Raw genomic sequence first — 20044 nt, 5'->3', positions numbered from 1 at the left:
AATGATGGTAAACCGCTAGTGAACGGGCAAAATTGGGGGAATGACAAAGGAAAGAAGGATGCGGAATGGTGAGAGTTTTCTATTTTAAATAATAGCCTTGAATACAACAATCACCACTTAAAAACGGTTCGTGTAATTCATATCCTTCTGATTCTAATTTTTCTCTCCTTTTCTACAAAAGCTACTATTTTTGTCAAATTGCCGATGTCAATCTTTTATTTGGAATCTCTAATTTGAGTTGAGCATTTAGGTTGAAATCCATGTATAGCTATCAAAATATGCCGGAAAGAATAGAAGCTCAGAAAACAACTTAATCGACCAGCAGAGGTAAACAGAATGCATGATATCAGGAATGGAGAGCTTATAGTAATTCTCCTATCTTTTTTTAGCTTTTTTAAGCACGCACATGGAGAAAAAAAATTATTCAAAGAAACCACAAACAAAGGCTACGATACTACTACTTCAGAAATTATACAGCCGTTGTTGAGATTGCGTGCCGCGACTTTACATGGACAAATAAGCAGTATAAGCAAAGCTAATGTTTTTTTTATTTTTAAATGCGAACTTTTTTAAGCTGATGCAGGCAACAAGATTATAAACTAGAGGGAAGTTTCAAACTATTAGATCTTCCCAGATGGGAAAACAAAATTCGAAGTAACACAATAATAAGGGAACTTAGTTTGAAATCTCAAAAATTCAACTCTAAATAAATGCCAAAAAGATAGCCTCATGGAATCTCTAGCATCATAGTTCCCTTAAAGCTCCATCTTAAGCTTCTGTTTAATGAGACTTCACGTACTCTTGGACGATATGGAGACCCTCAGTCTCTTCACCATAATCCTGCAGAATCAATCAGAAAAATCATTACAATGGAATATAAATTCCAGTTTGGAAACTTATCAGCTATACTACTCATGTAAAGCCAAAGGATATATAGGATGTACCTTCACGACAACACAGCCACAACCAACAACCTTCCTTGCTTTCCCTTCAGAATCAATTTTGCATAACTGTAATCGAAGAAAGATCATAGTCGATGAGTGATTATATTTCGATTTACATGATACACTTCAACAAAAATGAGAAATACAGAACACTTCAAAGAGGAGTCAACAAGTTAATAGTCAGAACCCACATGTACCCCTCCACTCCATTACAAGTGCGAAAAACAGTCCAACATGAGGTTAAGGCTTCAGTCATGGCATTCTGAGTATTATTTATCACAAGTCCCTAAAACACTTCACCTTCTAAAAGATGGAGTATCTAGTAAAGGCACATACCAATTTCATTTTCACATCAGAAAACAGCTACTCGTGTATAGTAAAAAACTGAGATACTGTAACTGGGGTCATAGATAAGCAATGACCAATTACTTACACCAGCCCATTCGCCAAGAGTTTTTGCATTGGGAACTGTAATTAAACTGACATTGTGATCAGCACAAAGTGCTTTCACCAGTTTGACGTAATCTGGCTGGTCACAGTCCTCAGCTAGCACACAAAGCTGTGCAGCATGCTTCTCAATCACCTTAGCACCTTCATGGAGTCCTCGAGCAAGTCCTCCATGAGCTTTAGACTTCTTTAGCACCAGCTGTAGTGCGGTCATGATGTCCATGGGCTCCCCAAGTGCTGGAGCAGGAGTCTCGGCAGCAGCGACAACAGGAACAGCAGCATCCTCTCTACAGTTACACAATTGTCAGCTAGAGAACACCTTACACTAAAGTTAAAGATAGGCACACATCAAAGACCAGATTGGCGAAGCAAGAAATCACCATCCAATGTCACATTACAATGGTATAAAAGCCAATGCCACAAAAACCTCAAACTCGAATAATTCAGAATGTTGACATCACAACAAGTTTCTTTCTCAGAAAAGCTCGGTATATCAAAGCAAATAATCAAATCCACCTTAAATATGTCCATATGCAAGCTAAGCCAATCTATTTTTTCATGATACTTTGTCTACATCCAGTAACATGTCCATTTTTTCATGAAAATAAAGTGGTCCACTAATTGGATAAAACACTAGCTATATGTCGGCTCTGCATCCGGAGCATGACAATTTAGGGGTTTTGTAATTCGAACAACAAATAATATGTATATAAATAGGCTACAGAGACATAATAGGTGGCCAAAAGATAGAGTTAAGAAACTGTCATACGGCTAATTGTCTTTGGTTCTGCTTCAAATGACCTACGAAATGCCAGGTTTTGGATGGTTCTACTGGTTGGGTTCCTTTGAAGCAATCAAAATAATGACAGATTAATTTAATTCCAGGGAATGCATCGCAACAGGAAATACTTCTGGCTAGCACTTTCTAATAGAGATACAGACAATTTTGAACATTGAACTTGCAAAGACTAATCTTACTGTGGATCAAGCAATTCAGCAAACCATACAAATTCTACAACGTGCAGACTACTAAAAATAAAAAAAGACAGCAACTTGAACACCATAAGAAATTAAAAAAACAGAAATTAACGAGAAAGCTTACAAATCACCAAGCTTACCCTGACATATTTCTTTCTTGGTAAATGTTAAACCCAAAAAAACACAGCAACCTGTTGTAAGTTGAACACGAAACTCAGTCAGGTAAATAGAATCAATAACAGACTCCATAAACCCTCATACTAAATATATCGCGTCAACTCATCCAAAATTGAACCAACACCAACCCAAAAAAGATATTTTATTTCACAATAGAGTAAGAAGATCCATTTAACACTTCCCATAGACTAAAGAAAAAACTAATATAACAGTAGGATTTGAAATTGCCCAAAGTCATGGGTTAACACTTAACAGTTTAGTTTAGGAATAAGGGTTTCTGACCTCAAGAGTTAAGAGACGAAGCGATGTGCTCTGGAGCTGCAGTAGTGGCAAAGGGGGCAGTACAAAAGGTTTACATATATAAGAGGATCAAAGCTTCAACCCTAAAGTTGCATTCTTAATTACTAAATTGCCCCTTTTCTGATTCTCTTCTGTCAAATGTTATCTCCTATGGGCTATAAGTTCGGCCCGAAATATACAACTACTAATCCAATGAATCAATTACTCATGTATAGTCTATAGAGATATTCAAATCGAAAATCCCATCAAACGAATTAAATAAGTCGATTTGTTTCTCCGTATTGTATTAAATTTTAAAAATTGATAATACGTCGATTTAGTTTGATTTACTGTTAAATGAAAATAACTGGAAAAGGGGAATTTCTCCCTAAAAAAGATGAATCTTTTCTACTGCTCCCTAAAAAAGTCAACAAGCAATCAAAGAATTTCTCCCTAAAAAAAAGAAGTCCCTTTGTTTTCTTTTTTGCTATGTATGTAAGAAGTTTTATAGCCCGTTTGGCCAAACTTCTAAAATCAGCTTATTTTATGAAGTATTTTTCTTAAAAGTACTTTTTGTGAGAAATTGTTTGTGTTTGACTAATTAACGTATCGGGTCTCCACCTCTTAGGTGCCCACTACCCGCCTGTCCCCCACCTCTAGCTGACTGTGCACGTGGAGTATTAACTGGAATAAAGCTTGTAGCCTAAATATTTTGATGAAATCCATCTCTTCCAAGTCTGGGACATTCCTCTTGATGCGTGTGGTACAATCACACTGATAACAACCCCTCTAAGGTCGCGGCTGCTCATACTGAGTCTGTGCCGGATAATTGGAATAACTACTGTAAGAATCTCGTGTCGGTGGTGCATTGCAAGAACTTACTGGAGCACCCCGAGTAATCTGATGTGCGGACTGAGCTGACCGACTGCTCGAGCCTCCGCTATAATGGGTTCTAACTGAAGAGTAAAATTCACTGAATCCTCCAGATCTTCGAGACTTTTTGCCCTCCTTAGACTCCCTTTCCTCGCCCAAAACACCCTCAATCTTTTTTGCAATCTCCACTACTTGTTGAAATGGAGTATCAGTTTTCAATTCTCGAGCTATGCATATTTTAATATCATATTCGAGCCCCTCAATGAATCTGTGGACCCGCTCTCCGATTGTAGGAACCAAGATAGGTGCATGACGGGCTAACTCACTGAACCTGATAGCATATTCTGACAATGTCATAGTGCCCTGACGCAACCGTTCAAACTCTGCGTGCCACGCATCTCTGAGAGTCTGGGAACAAACTCTTTCAAGAACATTTCCGAAAATTGAGACCAAGTTGGTGGTGTGGCATCGGCTAGTCTACCTTCTTCATAGATTTGCCACTACCGATACGCTGCGCCTTACAGTTGAAATGTAGTAAAGGCAACTCCGCTCACCTCCACAATACCCATAGTACGGAGAATACAGTGACAATTTTCTATAAATCCTTAGGCATCCTCTGAAGTTGTGCCACTGAAAGTAGGTGGGTCATACTTCTTAAACCTCTCAAGCCTTTTTTGTTCTTTTTCTAATGCCTTTGGCCTGACCTCAGGCTGAACCGGAATAACGGGTTATACTGGTACTATACCCGGAACCTGACCAATGTGAACTTGCTGCTCTGGAGTTACTCTGGCTGCGGCACGTCCTCCTCGTCGGCCTCTGCCCCTAGCGATATCCGCTCCGGGGTAACGTTATCAGCAACTGCAGCTCGTATCCTTACCATCTTGAGAGAATGGAATGATAAAAGTTCAAACTTCGAGATCAATGAACTCGCACGATGGAATGAAAGAAGTGGGATTATCCTAATAGTTTTGTAGCCTCTCGAAGATAAGTACAGACGTCTCTGCACCAATCCGCAAGACTCTACTAAACTCGCTTATGACTTATAGCACCTATGAACCTAGAGCTCTGATACCAACTTGTCACGACCCAATTTTTCCTCCGTTGGGTATCGTGATGGCACATAGTCTTAGGGACTAGGTAAGCCTAATATTTATTAAATAATAATAATAATTAAATAACATCTAACAATCTTTGAAATGGAAACCTCCAAAATAAAATTACAATTCCCCAAAATCGGTAGTACAAGTCATAAGCTCTACAGAGTGTTTGCTAGAAAGCTTCTAAATACAACTGTCTAGAAAATAAGAATAAACAGTGCAAAATGAAAACTTGAAGGTGACTCCGAAGCCTGCGAACGCAGCAACAGGTTTATCTTGAGTCTCCACAGCAACGACCCGCACAACTGCTAACGAACAATACCTGGATCTGCACAAAAATGTGCAGAAGTGTAAAATGAGCACACCACGGCGGTGCCCAGTAAATATCAAGACTAACCTCAGTAGAGTAGTGACGAGGTACAGTCAAGACACTCGATCCGGAGTCCGATTTGAGTGAAACTGGTATGGTTGGACTCGTAATTGAATGGGTTGTGGATTTTATAAGTTTCGTCAGATTTCGAGACGTGGGCCCCACGTGCAACCTTTGAGCTAATTTCGGATTTTATTGAAAAGTGTAATATTTTCTTATGAAATTGATTCTTATAAATTTTGTTGACTGTATCGAATTAATTATGACTAGATACGAGTCGATCGGAGTCGGAAAAATTGAGAAAAAAGCATAATACTTGGTTAAATTGGAGCAAGTCGAGGTAAGTGACTTGTCTAACCTTGTGTGGGGGAAATTTTTCCTGGGATTGGTATTGATGTGATTATTGAAATGTGTTGAAAGTCGTGTGTACGAGGTGACGAGTGTGTACACAGGCTAAATGTGAAGGATTATATTTTTAAATTGTGTAGATCATTGTTGCGCATTTATTAAAATATTCTATCTTGTTATATTCTTCATCATTGATTAAATGTTTATATTTTAAATTTGTTTGACCTTTTCCTGCTAATTGTTTTACTTGTTAGTTGAAACTTGATTTCTTTTATTTTGTGCATTATTTGAAGGTTGATTTTATTTAAATTAAATATTATTAATATGAAGTATTTGACATTTGAAAACTTGATATTGAAGCAACGTATTAAAGATTTTAAAATATTATTTTTCCTTAATTATTTACTCCTGAATATTTTTATAAGATTTTCGTACTCATTGTGATGGAGCAGTGAGCTCTTTATTGTGTTAAAATATTATTGTTGAATTATTTTAACATGAGCCGTGAGCTCTTTATTGAGGAAAAATATTATTGTTGAATTATTTTGACATGAGCCGTGAGCTCTTTATTGTGAAAAAATATTATTGTTGAATTATTTTGACATGAGCCGTGAGCTCTTTATTGAGGAAAAATATTATTGTTGAATTATTTTGACATGAGCTGTGAGCTCTTTATTTTGAAAAAATATTGTTGTTGAATTATTTTGGCAAGTTAAATTATTTGAGCCCCTGAGATGCAAATTGTGATATATTGTGATATTGATACGCATGCGGTGGTATAAGGTCTGGGTATTGAAACGCATGCGGTGAGATAAGGGTGGCTTGATACGTGTGGCTAGTAGGGGGAATTACTAGAAGTCATGCGGTGTGATAAGGGTGGTTAAAACGCGGGATGCTATTTCGGCAAAAATATTTTCTTTCAAATAAATTGTGAAGGCTCCCGCGGTGAGATAAGGAAATGAGATATTGTGAATTTGTTTATGATTTGGGACTATGAGGCGGTACCTCGGGAGTGCCCTTATTGATATTGATTTATGGCCGCAGTTGCCTTTGATTATTGTTGTGATTTTCTTCAAGTTGAAAAGAATTCTGTTCTGTTTTCACGAGGTATTTATTTGCCATTATTTGATGTAATTAAATGTGACATACTACTTGATTCATTTCCATTATCATTTTATCTTATAATATTATTTAAACATTTTACCATGCCATTATTTATTCTCCAGTAGGGCCTGACCTGACCTCGTCACTACTCTACCGAGGTTAGGCTTGGCACTTACTGGATACCACTGTGATGTACTCATACTACGCTTCTGCATATTTTTTTGTGCAGATCCAGGTACATCTTATCAAACCACGCATCAGTAAACTAGCTGTACGAGGAGACTTCGAGGTATATCTGCCAGCGTCCGCAGACTCCGGAGTCCCCTTCTATCTTACTATATTGTCTTTCTTATTTGCTTTAGACTCTGATGTATAGAGACATAGAGAATAAATTCTTACAAGCTTGTGACTTATTTCTACTGGGTTTTGGGAGTTGAAATTGTTTGAATTGTAGTTTATTTATTTCAGATATTTATTATTATTCCGCATTGATATGCTTACCTAGTATTAGAGACTAGGTACCATCACGACATCCTACGGAGGGAATTTGGGGTCGTGACACCTCAGGCCATCACAAATCAATCCCAGACATAGCCCACCTTGTCTCGCCACGTGTGCAATAATAAAGTAAGTGCCTGCCTTGTCTCGCCACACGTGCATAATAATGTTCCCACCTTGTCTCGCCACATGCGCAAACCCACATACATATATAAATAGCCTGCCTTGTCACGCCGCATGTGCATAAATCAATAGTAATAATAGCATGACAAAAATCTCGTGCAAACACCCGAACATAACTCCCACAATATAATGTGCCAATATCACATCTTATAAACTGCACCTCAAGTGTTTAAATATTACAACATAGCACAAAAATCAACAATACCTTATTTTTCCACAATAAGGAGTCAATGGCTCGACCATAATGAGCACAAAAAACTTAACAAAATATCCGGAAGTGAACAACTCAACAAAATAATATTTCACATAAAAATCAAGGTGGCAATCCTACCAAATCATCATGTAAAACAATTTCAACAAACAAGGATCTAGGCATGATAAATAGAGAATTTAATAAGTGCCAATAATTTCCAATTTAATACATAAGGGCGTCTAAGGATTTTTAATCAATGAAATTTACACATATAAACCAAGTACGTACTCGTCACCTCGTGTACATAATTTTTAATTACACAAATTGCACATAAGACTCAATGCCTAAGGGGTAATTCCCCCACTCGAGGTTAGACAAGATACTTACCTTTTTGAAGTTATGCCGATATTTCAAAATCGCCTTCTTGCTTGAATTGACCTCCGATCAGCTCAAATCTATCCAAATTAATTGTATAACTTCATTAAAATTCATCGGAAACAATTCCGGATAATAATATGTCGACTTAAAAATTTATTCCAAAAAGTCAACAAAAGTCAACGTGGGACTCGCCTCTCGGAATCCGACATAATTTTCATGAAATCCAAACACCAATTCCGATACGAGATTAACCATACCAATTTTATTGAATTCCAATAACAACTCAACCTCCAAATCTTAAATTTTCGTTTTTGAAAGATTTTATAAAAATCTTGATTTCTTCCATTTAAATTCGAACTAAATAATGAATATAATCATAGATTCATGAAATATAATCACTTTAGGATATAGAGCACTTAACCAAGTCAAAGTGTTGAAGAACGCCTCCAAAATCGCCCAAAAATCGAGCTCCAAAATCTCAATCGAAAAATGGCGAAATGACCATTTTTGGTCCTTAACATTCTGCCCAGTTTCGCACCTGCACACTAATTTTCTCACTTGCGTGCTCGCTTTTGCGAGCGAAATCTCTCTTCTACGAAGGCCACTGCCAACAAACACATCGCACATGCGGAATCCTTTCCGCTTCTGTGCATTCGCAGGTGCGATGCAACATCCGCATCTGCGCAAACAGCCGCTTCTACGCCTTTCTTTCCCGCTTCTGCGCTTCCGCAGGTGCGGGATTTTCTTCGCACCTGTGACCACTGCCATGCCCTTCCATCTTTGCTTCTGCGATGGCTCCCTCGCTTCTGTGTGGTCGCACCTGCGCCCAAAATTTCGGAGGTGCGATTCCAACAGGTGCTGCCATTTTCCAGCAGCTTCTTGCAAGTCCGAATTGCTCCGTTAACCTTCCGAAATCCACCCGAGGCCCCCAGGACCTCAACCAATTATACCAACATATCCCAAAATACAATACGAACTTAGTTGAGGCTTCAAACCACATCAAATAATGTCGGAATTACGAATCGCACATCGAATCGAATTATAAGTTTTCAAATCTTTCAACTTTTATATTTTGCGCCGAAACGTATCAAATCAATCCGGAATGACTTCAAATTTTGCACACAAGTCATAATTGATGTAATGGAGCTATTACCATTTCCGGAATTGAAATCCGACCTCGTTATCAAAAATTCACCCTTCAGTCGGACTTTTCCATAATCTTATATTTTCCAACTTTCGCCAAAATATGTCGAATTGTCCTACGGACTTCCAAATCCAAATCTGAACATACGCCTAAGTCCGAAATCATCATACAAAGCTATTGCCATCATCAAAATTCTATTCCGGGGTCGTTTGCTCAAAAGTCAATTCTCCGGTCAACTCTTTCCATTTAAGCTTCTAAATAAGAATTGTTCTTTTAATTAAATTCCAAAAATTAAACTCGAACACACCCACGGGTTATAATATATATTACGAAACTTCTCGAGACCTCAAGCCACTGAGCGGGGCATAAATTTTTAAAATGACAAGTCGGGTCGTTACATACATTTGTACATATGTTATTTTTGTGAATTATTTCCCTTATTTGGGATGAGATTGATGTGATAAAATTATTCCTCTTAATTGGGATAAGATTGATTGATATAAAAGGGTTGATGTCTCGAATAAGACAGCCTAGCCGATCAGGTCATGATCGGACACCATGTCGCACACATGGTGGTGATTGTGCTGGAAATTGTAATTGAAATTGAGATTTTGGTTGATGTATTCAAATAAGACAGCATAGCTGATCGGGTCGTGATCGGACTCCATGCTAAAATTACGGTGGTATTGGTATTAATAATAATTGTGGTTGATTCTCTAATGAGATAGCCTAGCCGATCGGATCGTGATGGGACTCCGTGCTAAAATTACGGTTGTATTGGTATTGATAGTAATTGTGGTTGAGTATTTAATGAGATAGCCTAGCTGATCGGGTTGTGATCGGACTCCGTGCTAAAATTATGGTGGTATTGGTATTGATAGTAATTGTGGATGATTCTCTAATGAGATAGCCTAGCCGATCGAGTCGTGATCGGACTCTGTGCTAAAAGTACGTTGGCATTGATATTGTGAACATCGATATTGTGAACATTGGTATTGTGAACATCGGTATTGTGAACATTGGAATTGTGAACATCGGTATTGTGAACATTGATATTTTGACCATCAGTATTGTGAACACTGGTATTGTGAATATTGGTATTGTAAATAGTGGTATATCAGTGCTAAAGATATCCCAACCAAAAATAATATTATCATCATAATTTGATTATCACTTCCCAGTGTTATCTTCATATTTTAGAAATTATTATGTTTTAACTTGGCATTTGAATATCATTGATTGTGACTTGTTGTTTCTATGGATTTCCCCTTCTTACATTGGTATTCTATTTTGAAAGAGGATAGTTAGCCTTACATACTAGTACTATTCTATATGTACTAACGTCCCTTTTGTCGGGGACGCTGCATCTTCAATGGATGCAGGTGATTCATCAGCGGTACAACTTTGGTCCTCGTTAGCAGTTACTCCCTATTCAGTAGGTTTTGGTGAGCCCTATTCTATTCTGGGTCCGATGTCACTTGATGTTACACTTTGTGTCTTGAGGTATAGCCAGGGCCTTGTTGCCGGCACTTCCATACTATTCTTCTGTCATATTTAGAGGCAACGTAGACATGTTGTGGGTGGTGTATTATATTGGGAATTGAACTAGAAATGTTGCTATTTGGCAAATATGTTTTTCATTATACCTATAAACTTGTAATACTTTGGAAATTATGAACGAAGTTGCTAATGGAATTAATGAGAGTTGTTAATAAAATATTTTCAGTGTTTGATTAATGGAGTGAATCTCCTCTTTATTCATGGATGAGTTTGGGTAGAAGAAAATCTAATAGGCTTGCTCGGTCGGGTTCAGAAGGGGCAACATAATTTTTCCCCAAATTTTCATGAACTGGGGACTGTGGAGGAGGGATACCTTCTTCATGGTCAGGTGCGGCCGATGGAGATGATGTAGCAACCGCTGTTGGAAGAGTGGATGAAGATGGAAATGATGTAGTAGTTGCTGGTGGTGGTGAAGGTGGAGATGAAGCTGATGGATTTGAAGAGTGAGAAGCAGCTGCATTAAATACAATGCTGGTTGTTTGATGCTTGCCAACCAAAGACGGCACAGACCCAGTACTCAGCCCCATGGTACCGATTACAACAATTGGGGCCCGAAAGCGGGAGTTAGGATGTTCAACTAAATCAGATTCTCCCCAAAGTGTTGAGACGTCATCATCAGTAGGTGCAATTGTCTCAACAGGTCGAGCATCATGTTAAGATGATGAGGATCGTATCCTTCTATGTAAAGAAGCTCCCTCATCACTAGCTTCTTCATCATAATCGATCATCACAGTGTCTATGACCAGCCCGGAAGGAGGACCAGTCATCATTGCCACCAGAGATGACTCGGGGGCATCAACCTTTGCCCTTTTATTCTTTTCCTGGCCGCAGAGGAACGTCTTCTCTTTGGTTGCTTGTTCTCTTGCCGGGGACTCTGTGAAGAAACGTTTGCGCCCGAAGCAGGCCCAGAGATTCCTTTTCGAGTAAGTGCCTCCTGAAGCAGCCTCGCCGCATCAACAGGGTCAGTGTCATGACCCAAAATCTACCTAGTCATGATGGCACCTAACCCAACCCGTCAGGTAAGCTAATTAACAACTATCCAATTCAATTAATATTTAACTGACTCTAATACACTCCCCAAGGACTTGTAGTACAAATCATGAGCTTCTAAGATTAGAATTTACAAAGCTGGTATGAAATAAATACATCATCTGTTAGAAATGTACATAAACAGATTTTTATAAATCTAATGATACCGTGAACAAGAGGCAGCTACGACCGGAACACAGGTACATCTTCAAATCCATCTCTCGTCGGTCATAGCAACATCAACATCCAATATCTGCACGCAGGGTGCAGAATTATAGTATGAGTACAACCGACCCCATGTACTCAATAAGTAACAAACCTAACCTTAGGTTGAAAGTAGTGACGTGCTGGAACAAAGGTCAGGGTTCAACACCAATAGCCAATAACAGTTCATAACAACATAATAGAAGTTATAAAAGAAGTAGTTCAGAGATAAAATACTCATCTCATTCATAGTTCCAGAAAAATAGTCCCGCTTTTCAAATATATTAGTAAAAATCCAAATCCTTTACCGAAATCACCAATTTATGAGTAAGTTTGAAAACTGTGATTTTTTCCAAAACTTTCAACACGCAATTCTTTCATTTTTAAATAACATGAGGAAAATACATCTCTATGCCTACATGTCAATATGTAGGAGAATTCATGAATGACGCAATATCGTACATCATGAGGAAAAATGCATCTCTATGCCTGTATGTTAAATGTGCATGTCAATGCGATGCAACTCAGTAATAAAACCATATGCATACTCTCAGAGTATCATTTTACTCAATCCTCCCAGTCACTCAGTCCTCTCAGTCACTCAGTCCTCACAGTCACTCAATCCTCCCAATCGCTCGGCACTCGCACTCAACACTCGCACTTTGTAGGTACATGCGCTCACTGGGGGTGTGTACAGACTCCGGAGGGGCTCCTTCAGCTTAAGCGCTATAAACTGCACGGATAACTCACGTGCTATAGTATAAATATCTGGATCCACACGGACAACTCACGTGCTGCACGGACAACTCACGCGCCATAGTATAAATATCTGGATCCACACGGACAACTCACGTGTTGCACGAACAACTCACGTGCTATAGTATTAATATCTCAAAATCAGGCCCTCGGCCTCACTCAGTCATCAATCTCTCGGGCTCACAATGTCATAAAACTAGCCCGGAATGATGATATGATGTATCAAAAAATAATAATAGAGACTGAGATATGATATGCAATGAATGGACACGACTGAGTATGAAATTTCAATGTAAGCAAATAACTCAACAACAGTAATGACCTCAGTGGGTCCAAACAGGATAAACATATAGTCTAGATATGGTTTCTAACATGAATCACAGCTCGATAACTCTAGTACGTAGAGATTTCATGATTACAGATAAGTTCAGGCAACTACACAATACCACAGAAATAACAGAGTCACAGTTCACACGGTGCACGCCCACACGCACGTCACATAGCATGGGTGTCACCTCAACACCAAACACATAACACGTATAGCTAGGGTTCATACCCTCAGCTCCAAGATTAGAAGAGTTACTTACCTCGAACAAGCCGAGTCCAATATCGAGCAAGCTAAAAAGTGCTCCAGAAATTCCATTATGCGCATAAAATCATCCGAACGGCTCGAATCTAGTCACAATTAATTCAATTCAGGCAACACAAATTATAAGAATTAATTCCATACCCAAATACTAATTTTTCTCACAAAAATCCGAAATTACACTCAAAAATTGCTAGTGGGGCCCACGTCTAGGAACCTGACAAAAGTTACAAAATATGAACTCTCATTCAACCACGAGTCCAACCATACCAAATTTACCAAATTCCGACAACAACTCGACCTTAAAATTTCCAAATATAATTTTCAAATCCCTAGGCCCAAATCCTCTAATTTTACCTCAAAAATACGTAATCTAGTCGAAATACTCAATGATAATCCAATATTATTGACTAACAATGATCACAAGTAACTTACCTCATGTTTTTCTGTGAATTCTCTCTGAACATCACCCCAAAACCGTGTTGAAAATGTCCAAAAATGGCAAACACTCGGAACCCCTTTGTAATGTATACTGCCTAGGGGTTTCGCACCTGCGACCCACTTAGCCGCTTCTGCGGTCTCGCATGTGCGAGAAACCAACCACTTCTGTGGTTTGCCAAGGCCTTCAATGCCTCCTCTTATGGCCCCAGAAGCCGCTTTTGTGGGCTCGCATTTGCGAGGCTCAGTCCGCTCCTGCGGAGCTTGCGCTTCTGTGCCCATCCGTTCGCATCTGCAATCACGTAGGTGCGGAAATTCCCTCGCACCTGCAACCACTACCTCACAGCCCCCTTCCTGCATCTGCGCTTGCCAAGCTCGCTTCTGCGAGCTCGCACCTGCGAGAAAATATCCGCAGGTGCGATTGCACCAGAAGGCCAAAAATTCCAGTAGCTGTTTAAGTCCAAATTTCGATCCATTAGCCATCCGAAACTCACCCTAGGCCCCCGGCACCTCAACCAAATACACCAACAAGTCTTAAAACATCACACAAACTTAGTCGAACCTCTAAATAACATCAAATAATGCTAAAACCACGAATCATACCCCAATTCAAGATTAATAAAACTAAGAATTTTCAACTTCTATATTCGATGCCGGAACCTATCAAATCATGTCCGATTGACCTCAAATTTTGTACACAAGTCAAAAATGACATAACAGACGTATTCCAATTTACCGAATCAGATTCCGACCCCATTATCAAAAAGTCAACTCCCCGGTCAAACTTTCAAACTTAAATTTCCATTTTAGCCAATTCAAGCCTAATTTAACTACGGACTTCCAAATAATTTTTTCGGACACGCTCTTAAGTCCAAAATCATCATACAGAGCTATTTGAATCATTAAAGCTCTATTTCGGGGTCGTTTAAACAAAGTCAATATTCGGTCAACTATTTCAACTTATGCTTTAAATCTTAGAACAAAGTGTTCCAATTCATTTTGAACCCTCTCCGACGAGTCACATAATTATAATTGAACACAAGATAAGCAGTAAATGGGGTAATGAGGCTGTAATACTCAAAACGACCGGCCGGGTCATTATACTCAGCCAAAACATCCTCATCGGGGACATCAACTGAGCTTGCAGGTAGACCTAATTTCGTGAACAAGTTAGAAGGGTTCAACCAAGTTCTTCATATACAAAAAGTGGAAACAAAGTAAAATAAAGTCACCATAATTTTTGGCCTTCCACCCGTATTTAAGGGACAACTTGTTTCATAAACGAGTTTCGAGCATTGTGATGTCAGAGATCTTCTGAACCCACTGGTCCAAGCCTTCTACCACCGGTGTGGTCCATCGAGTCGCTATTACATACGAAGTTTGAAGTATCAATACAAGCCGTTGTTGGAATAATGTCGCTAGTGGAAACTGGAACGAACTGTTCCATCCACCCACGGTCATTGTCATCATCCATGCTAGTCAACAAAGTATGGTGGCCGCGTTTACAGAGATTTATCATACCTCCCCGGAAAATCTTGGGGGAATAAAAGTTCATCATACGAGCTAATGCTAGCTCTTCCCCAGTTTCCTGACACATGCATCAAAGGCAGGCAACCATCCTCCACACTGAGGGGCTCACCTGTGCCAGGCACACTTGGTAGCAAAGGCAAAAATTCCGTAATCACGGGATCGAGCTCTCCGCTCAAAGAAAATACACCCAAAGTAAAGGGATATGTGAAAAAATATATAAAACCTTCCTTGGGAAGGGTCACTCGCTCCGATAAATCGGGAGCAATAATATCTAACTCAGGGCAGTGGCAGTCCTCTTTCACAGCAAAAATACTGGAAGGACGAATAGAAGAAGGGTACCTACTAACAGCCCATGTGCGGGGGTTAGCAGTAGAAAATTTCTCTTCAAAATCATTCGAAGTACTAAGCCTTCTTGGGATGATGGAACCCATTGTTGGAGGAACATAATCCTCAGTTTTGTTCTTGCCCTTTGAAGAACTAGCACGTTTTGAAGAGGAAGCCATTGGAATAGAAGGAAGGAAAATTTCTGGTTCGAAGAAGATCAGACAAAGGTTGGGAAATAGAGATGCAAGTTAGAAGTTTGAGAAATTATGAAGTACATAAGAGGAGGATGATACATATATGTAAAATTTTGGCGGCTAAATTCATAGCCATGATTACCTTGATAATTGGCAAAAGTTATGCTGAATCGTTGGATGACGCGTGTTCGGGGCATTAAATGCGGAAAGACGTGCGTCTAATCAACTGTCAGAAAACTTCAAAGGGAGTTATAGAAATTCCCGCCAAAAATGTGCTTTCTACCAACTTCCCGGTAACCCAAAATTGTGTCATCGGAAAGCAGGGGGACTATCTGTATAGGAAAAAATACGATATAACATGTGGCTGCTTAAAGGAATAATACGTGGAACACAAGATGGGGATGGTCACTGAACATAGCTATTCCGCTTGTCACCGGAAGGAATAACGATCATAAAAGGAGTATTAAATGCTTTGCGCCCGATAATATTTAATACAGAATATTTTGCAGCATTAAGGATGATGACCCGTTACAAGAAATTTGGCATTTATGCCTAACGTTACATCTTCGTCAATGGCTCTCATAATTGACATTAAAGAAGGGCATGATCCTAGGACTTCCTTCCCTAGACATAGCTATAAATAGAGAGCTCAGTTATCATTGTAAAGGACACGAAATTTCTGGCAAGAACATATACTATATTCTATACAAAACTTTATACAATTTCACTCTCTTACTTTTTGATCTCATCATTGCTGTGTTCGGAAGCCGTGTTCATGAAATCACTATCTTTGCTATTTCATCTACATTCCAAGGCTAAGTATTTTATATTTCATTATCTTTTGGATCAAATTAATTAACTTGTCTAGAAACCACGAACAAATTCAACTGTACCGTTTTACGGGTAAACATTAGTAAAGATTAATTTTCTTTTATAGAAGTAATGACATTAATATTTAACTTTATTTTACTCCTTTTGTTTCAATTTAAATAAATAGTTTTCTTATTAGTCCGTTCCAAAAAGAAAGACACATTTCTATTTGAAAATAATTTAACTTGAAACATTTTATTATATCCACTTTACCCTTAATGATAAACTTTTATAGCCACAAAAATATCATAACCCCACAAAGCTTTTGCCCTTTAAGCTTTTAGGACCACATATTTCAAAAAAAAAAAATTCTTTTTTTTAAACTTTGTACCAGTCAAACTAAATCATCTAAATAGAAACAGATAGAGTAGTTCTTTTAACGGGTAAATACACTAGTTGTATAAATATTGCATGAAGTTGTATGATTAGTTGCATGATGAGTTGTATGAAAGTTGTATATTGTATTATAAATTCTTTTTTCCTGCTCGATTTAATTTGTCTATTACTTTTGAGTTTATTTATTTTGCAATGTGATTTTCTTATTTATGCTCACATCAAATTGTTTGCTAAATATATTTGCGTTCAAGTTTAAAGCTTTGAAATGAAGCATGATTGTATTGTCGCAGTCAAAGTTAAAAACTAAAGTTAACTCCTTGTTATTTTGCCATCGATCTTTCGATTTTTTTATCAGAATGCGTGTCATTTGTAGTTGGCTAACTGTGCAGTTGATTTCTCATATAATGTGCATTTTGATTGTAGCAAGAGATATTTTGGGGAAGGATCTTCCGTCCGGCCATAGGGCAATCACGTAGCTATAGAGGATATTTGCGTCAATCATGGTAGTAAACAATTGGTGAATTTCTTTTAAACAAATTTTGTATATAATGTGTTAATAAAAATTTCGTAACTTTTCGAAAAACCTAAACTCTCATTAAAGCGGATAATAAAGATTCTATTTTTTTTACATCTAGGAAAAGATCCCATTTATATTTAGGTCTAATACATAGTTTATCCCTTGAGTTTCCAGCCAAATCTTTTTACACCTAAGTTTTACGGAAAATCTTTTACATTTCGAACATTTTCCATGTATATATATATATATATATATATATATATATATATATATATATATATCACATTACTTTTGCTACGTGACACGCGCGTGTTTTACACGCTGATGTTTTAACTTCAATAGCACACAAGAGGGGGGGAGGGGGGTTGATTTGAGTGGTACCCAATTTTTTGCTTAAACTGATTATAGAAGGACCAGGTTCTTCTATGTTTTCCTTAACCTACTATTGCTGAAATAGTAAATGCGGAAAGTAAAGAACACAAGTATTTTACGTGGAAAACACCTGGCTCAAAAGGTGAAAAAACCACGACCTACTTCTCAGTAAAATTTTCCCAAACTCTCCACTAAATCACTGAGCCAAAAACTGCATTTACAAAACACTTTTGTAAACCTAGGATTAACTCTAATCCCGTTGTGACAACCAGCTTCTAACTGTTGCGACAACTTCAAGTTAACTCTAACTTGAATACTCTGAGTACCTATTACAATTGCCTCTAGATAAAGCTGAAAGGTATAATATGAAAACATCTACTACAATTAAACCAGAATAAAAGACAGACACTTGGAACTAGTTCTTCTATCTGGTTCATATAGCTTCAGGTTTGCACACTTGAATCACACATGAATTGCTTGCAAAATGCCTTGCTATTTTGCTCTCAATTCACGTTTAACTTCTGCTTTTGTGCATACCTGTAGAATGGGAACATCCTGCAATATATAGAGTTAGTAGATGAAGAAATAACTAAAGTTCTAATGCTACTCTTCCTTGGTGGAAGAATTCTAGTTGACCTCAACTTCTAACTCCTCCCTTATCTTGGAAAGTGTTCTCTTTGATTAAGAAGTCCTTCTCCTTATCAATTATGCAACCTTTTCGATCAGGAGATACCAACTATACCAAGTTAAGCTTATCTCCTTCACGTGCATCCCACATGCTCGAATCTGCCCGTGTCTATCTTCAAAACAAACCTTCACTTGGGATGGGCCTGGTTCATGCATGAGCTTCCTTTGTCAATCTTCAAAATAAACCTTCACTTGGGCTAACAAATTCTCCCTTTTTGATGATGACAAACTCTGTGCTTTTTTATAAGCTTAGGCCTTGTTTCAACTAGCTCAACATCAACACAATGTTAGAAACATTTTCCCTTTTTATCACTTATCATCAAGGACCAGATTCATCAGATTATAAACATCACTGTTCAAAGTGTAAATCACAACCTTTTCTCCCCTTTTGGCATCATCGAAAAGTTGCATAAATTTGTAAGATAACCAGATTTTAAACTTACTCATGGTCACTGGGCTACTTAAAATGCAATCATGGATTAATCATCATAGATCAAGCTAAGGATATTAACCATCAAAGAAATATAAACAAACAGTTAGAGCAAAAGACAGTGAATTTTATTGATGATTGATAAGATCCTACCACAAAGCATAAGAAGAAATAAAAATACTAGAAATATGAGCAAAAGAAACAAAAAATCCCGAACTGGGTCACTGGTTGATCTACACTAGGCTAGAAGGCTTAAGGCTGGGAAGAACTAGGTGCTTGGTTTTTGACTTGGAGGAGTTTCAGCATATCTGAAGAATGCCATCATTCTTATCCTTTTCTCTTGCCAGCTCAGTTCTGAGAGCATCTCTCTCAGTCTCCATCTCTGCCAACCTCTTCTTCAGCCTATCAATCTCAGCATCCTTAGCCCTACTTTCTTGCACCAAGGCTCGCACCTTGCTATTCACTGGTACCTTCTTGGATAAACCAGGTTCTTTAGGAGTGGAATGGACTTCATAGTCACAAGCAATTAGAGTATTTGTCCCAAAATGATCTTTGCTTGTACCAACCTCCCACTTCTTCATAAGTACCTTGAAATGTGCAAGCACAGCTGTGAGAATAAAGCCATAGGAAATAGCATGAGTCTTGGTGCCATTTAGAACCCTATCAAGAAGATGGATTATAAATCCATGCCAATTAATCTACCTCCCACTGTCTAAACACTCCATAAGGACCAAGTCCATGAAGTTTGTAATGTGCCTCCTTTCCTGCCTTGGCAGAACCTATTTGTTGACAAATTTGAACATCACTTTGTGGGTTGGCTTCGTCTCACTTTTGCACACAACCTTGGGCTCAACTTCCTCCTCATTGTCACTGAATTTTCTGGTAATGGCAAGGGCAGTAGAAAGATTTTCTAGGCTTGGCCACTTAAGCTTTGTATAGTCATTGTACCCCTTAGCAGGTACACCCAGAATTTCTCCCAACTCCTTCACATCGAAGGAGACTTGCACTCCTTTCACTATACTGGTAACCCTTCCATCTTTTACCTCACCATTTGCCATAAACTCAACCATTTCATTCTTGGCCAACTTGCCATCCATCTGAAGGACCATGTCCTTCCAGCCTTACAATTCCAACTTCTCCAAAAGCAACACCATTCTTTGATCCTCTAAGTCCCTGAGTAGTCTGCCCTTCAAAATTG

At 38.4% G+C, this 20044-nt stretch overlaps 1 protein-coding gene across 2 annotated transcripts; it reads right to left on the bottom strand.

Annotated features, from left to right (window-relative positions):
* Positions 1–592: 592 nt before the first annotated feature.
* On the bottom strand, positions 593–3025 carry LOC104089747 (small ribosomal subunit protein eS12-like). 2 transcript variants are annotated; one of them, XM_009594715.4, is made up of 5 exons: positions 2829–3025; positions 2510–2560; positions 1378–1678; positions 945–1010; positions 593–840 (listed from the first exon to the last, which is right to left on the bottom strand). In XM_009594715.4, exons 2-5 carry the CDS (start codon positions 2515–2517, stop codon positions 781–783), a joined length of 435 nt encoding a protein of 144 aa, XP_009593010.1. In that variant the 5' UTR covers positions 2518–2560; positions 2829–3025; the 3' UTR covers positions 593–780. The 2 variants fall into 2 exon arrangements, with proteins under 2 accessions (XP_009593010.1, XP_009593011.1); XM_009594716.4 differs by lacking the exon at positions 2510–2560 and having other exon boundaries at positions 2829–2950.
* Positions 3026–20044: the final 17019 nt, after the last annotated feature.

Source organism: Nicotiana tomentosiformis, chromosome 1 (genome assembly GCF_000390325.3).
Source record: "Nicotiana tomentosiformis chromosome 1, ASM39032v3, whole genome shotgun sequence".
NCBI classification, from domain to species: domain Eukaryota; kingdom Viridiplantae; phylum Streptophyta; class Magnoliopsida; order Solanales; family Solanaceae; genus Nicotiana; species Nicotiana tomentosiformis.
Note: the sequence above shows the minus strand (reverse complement) of the source record. Positions and strands in the feature narration are given on the sequence as shown.

Coding starts and splice junctions, on each gene's coding strand:
- LOC104089747 (XM_009594715.4), bottom strand. Junction 1,011..1,377: donor CTCTTGGCGAATGGGCTGGT/GTAAGTAATTGG, acceptor CTTCGATTACAG/TTATGCAAAATTGATTCTGA. Junction 841..944: donor GTGGCTGTGTTGTCGTGAAG/GTACATCCTATA, acceptor TTGATTCTGCAG/GATTATGGTGAAGAGACTGA.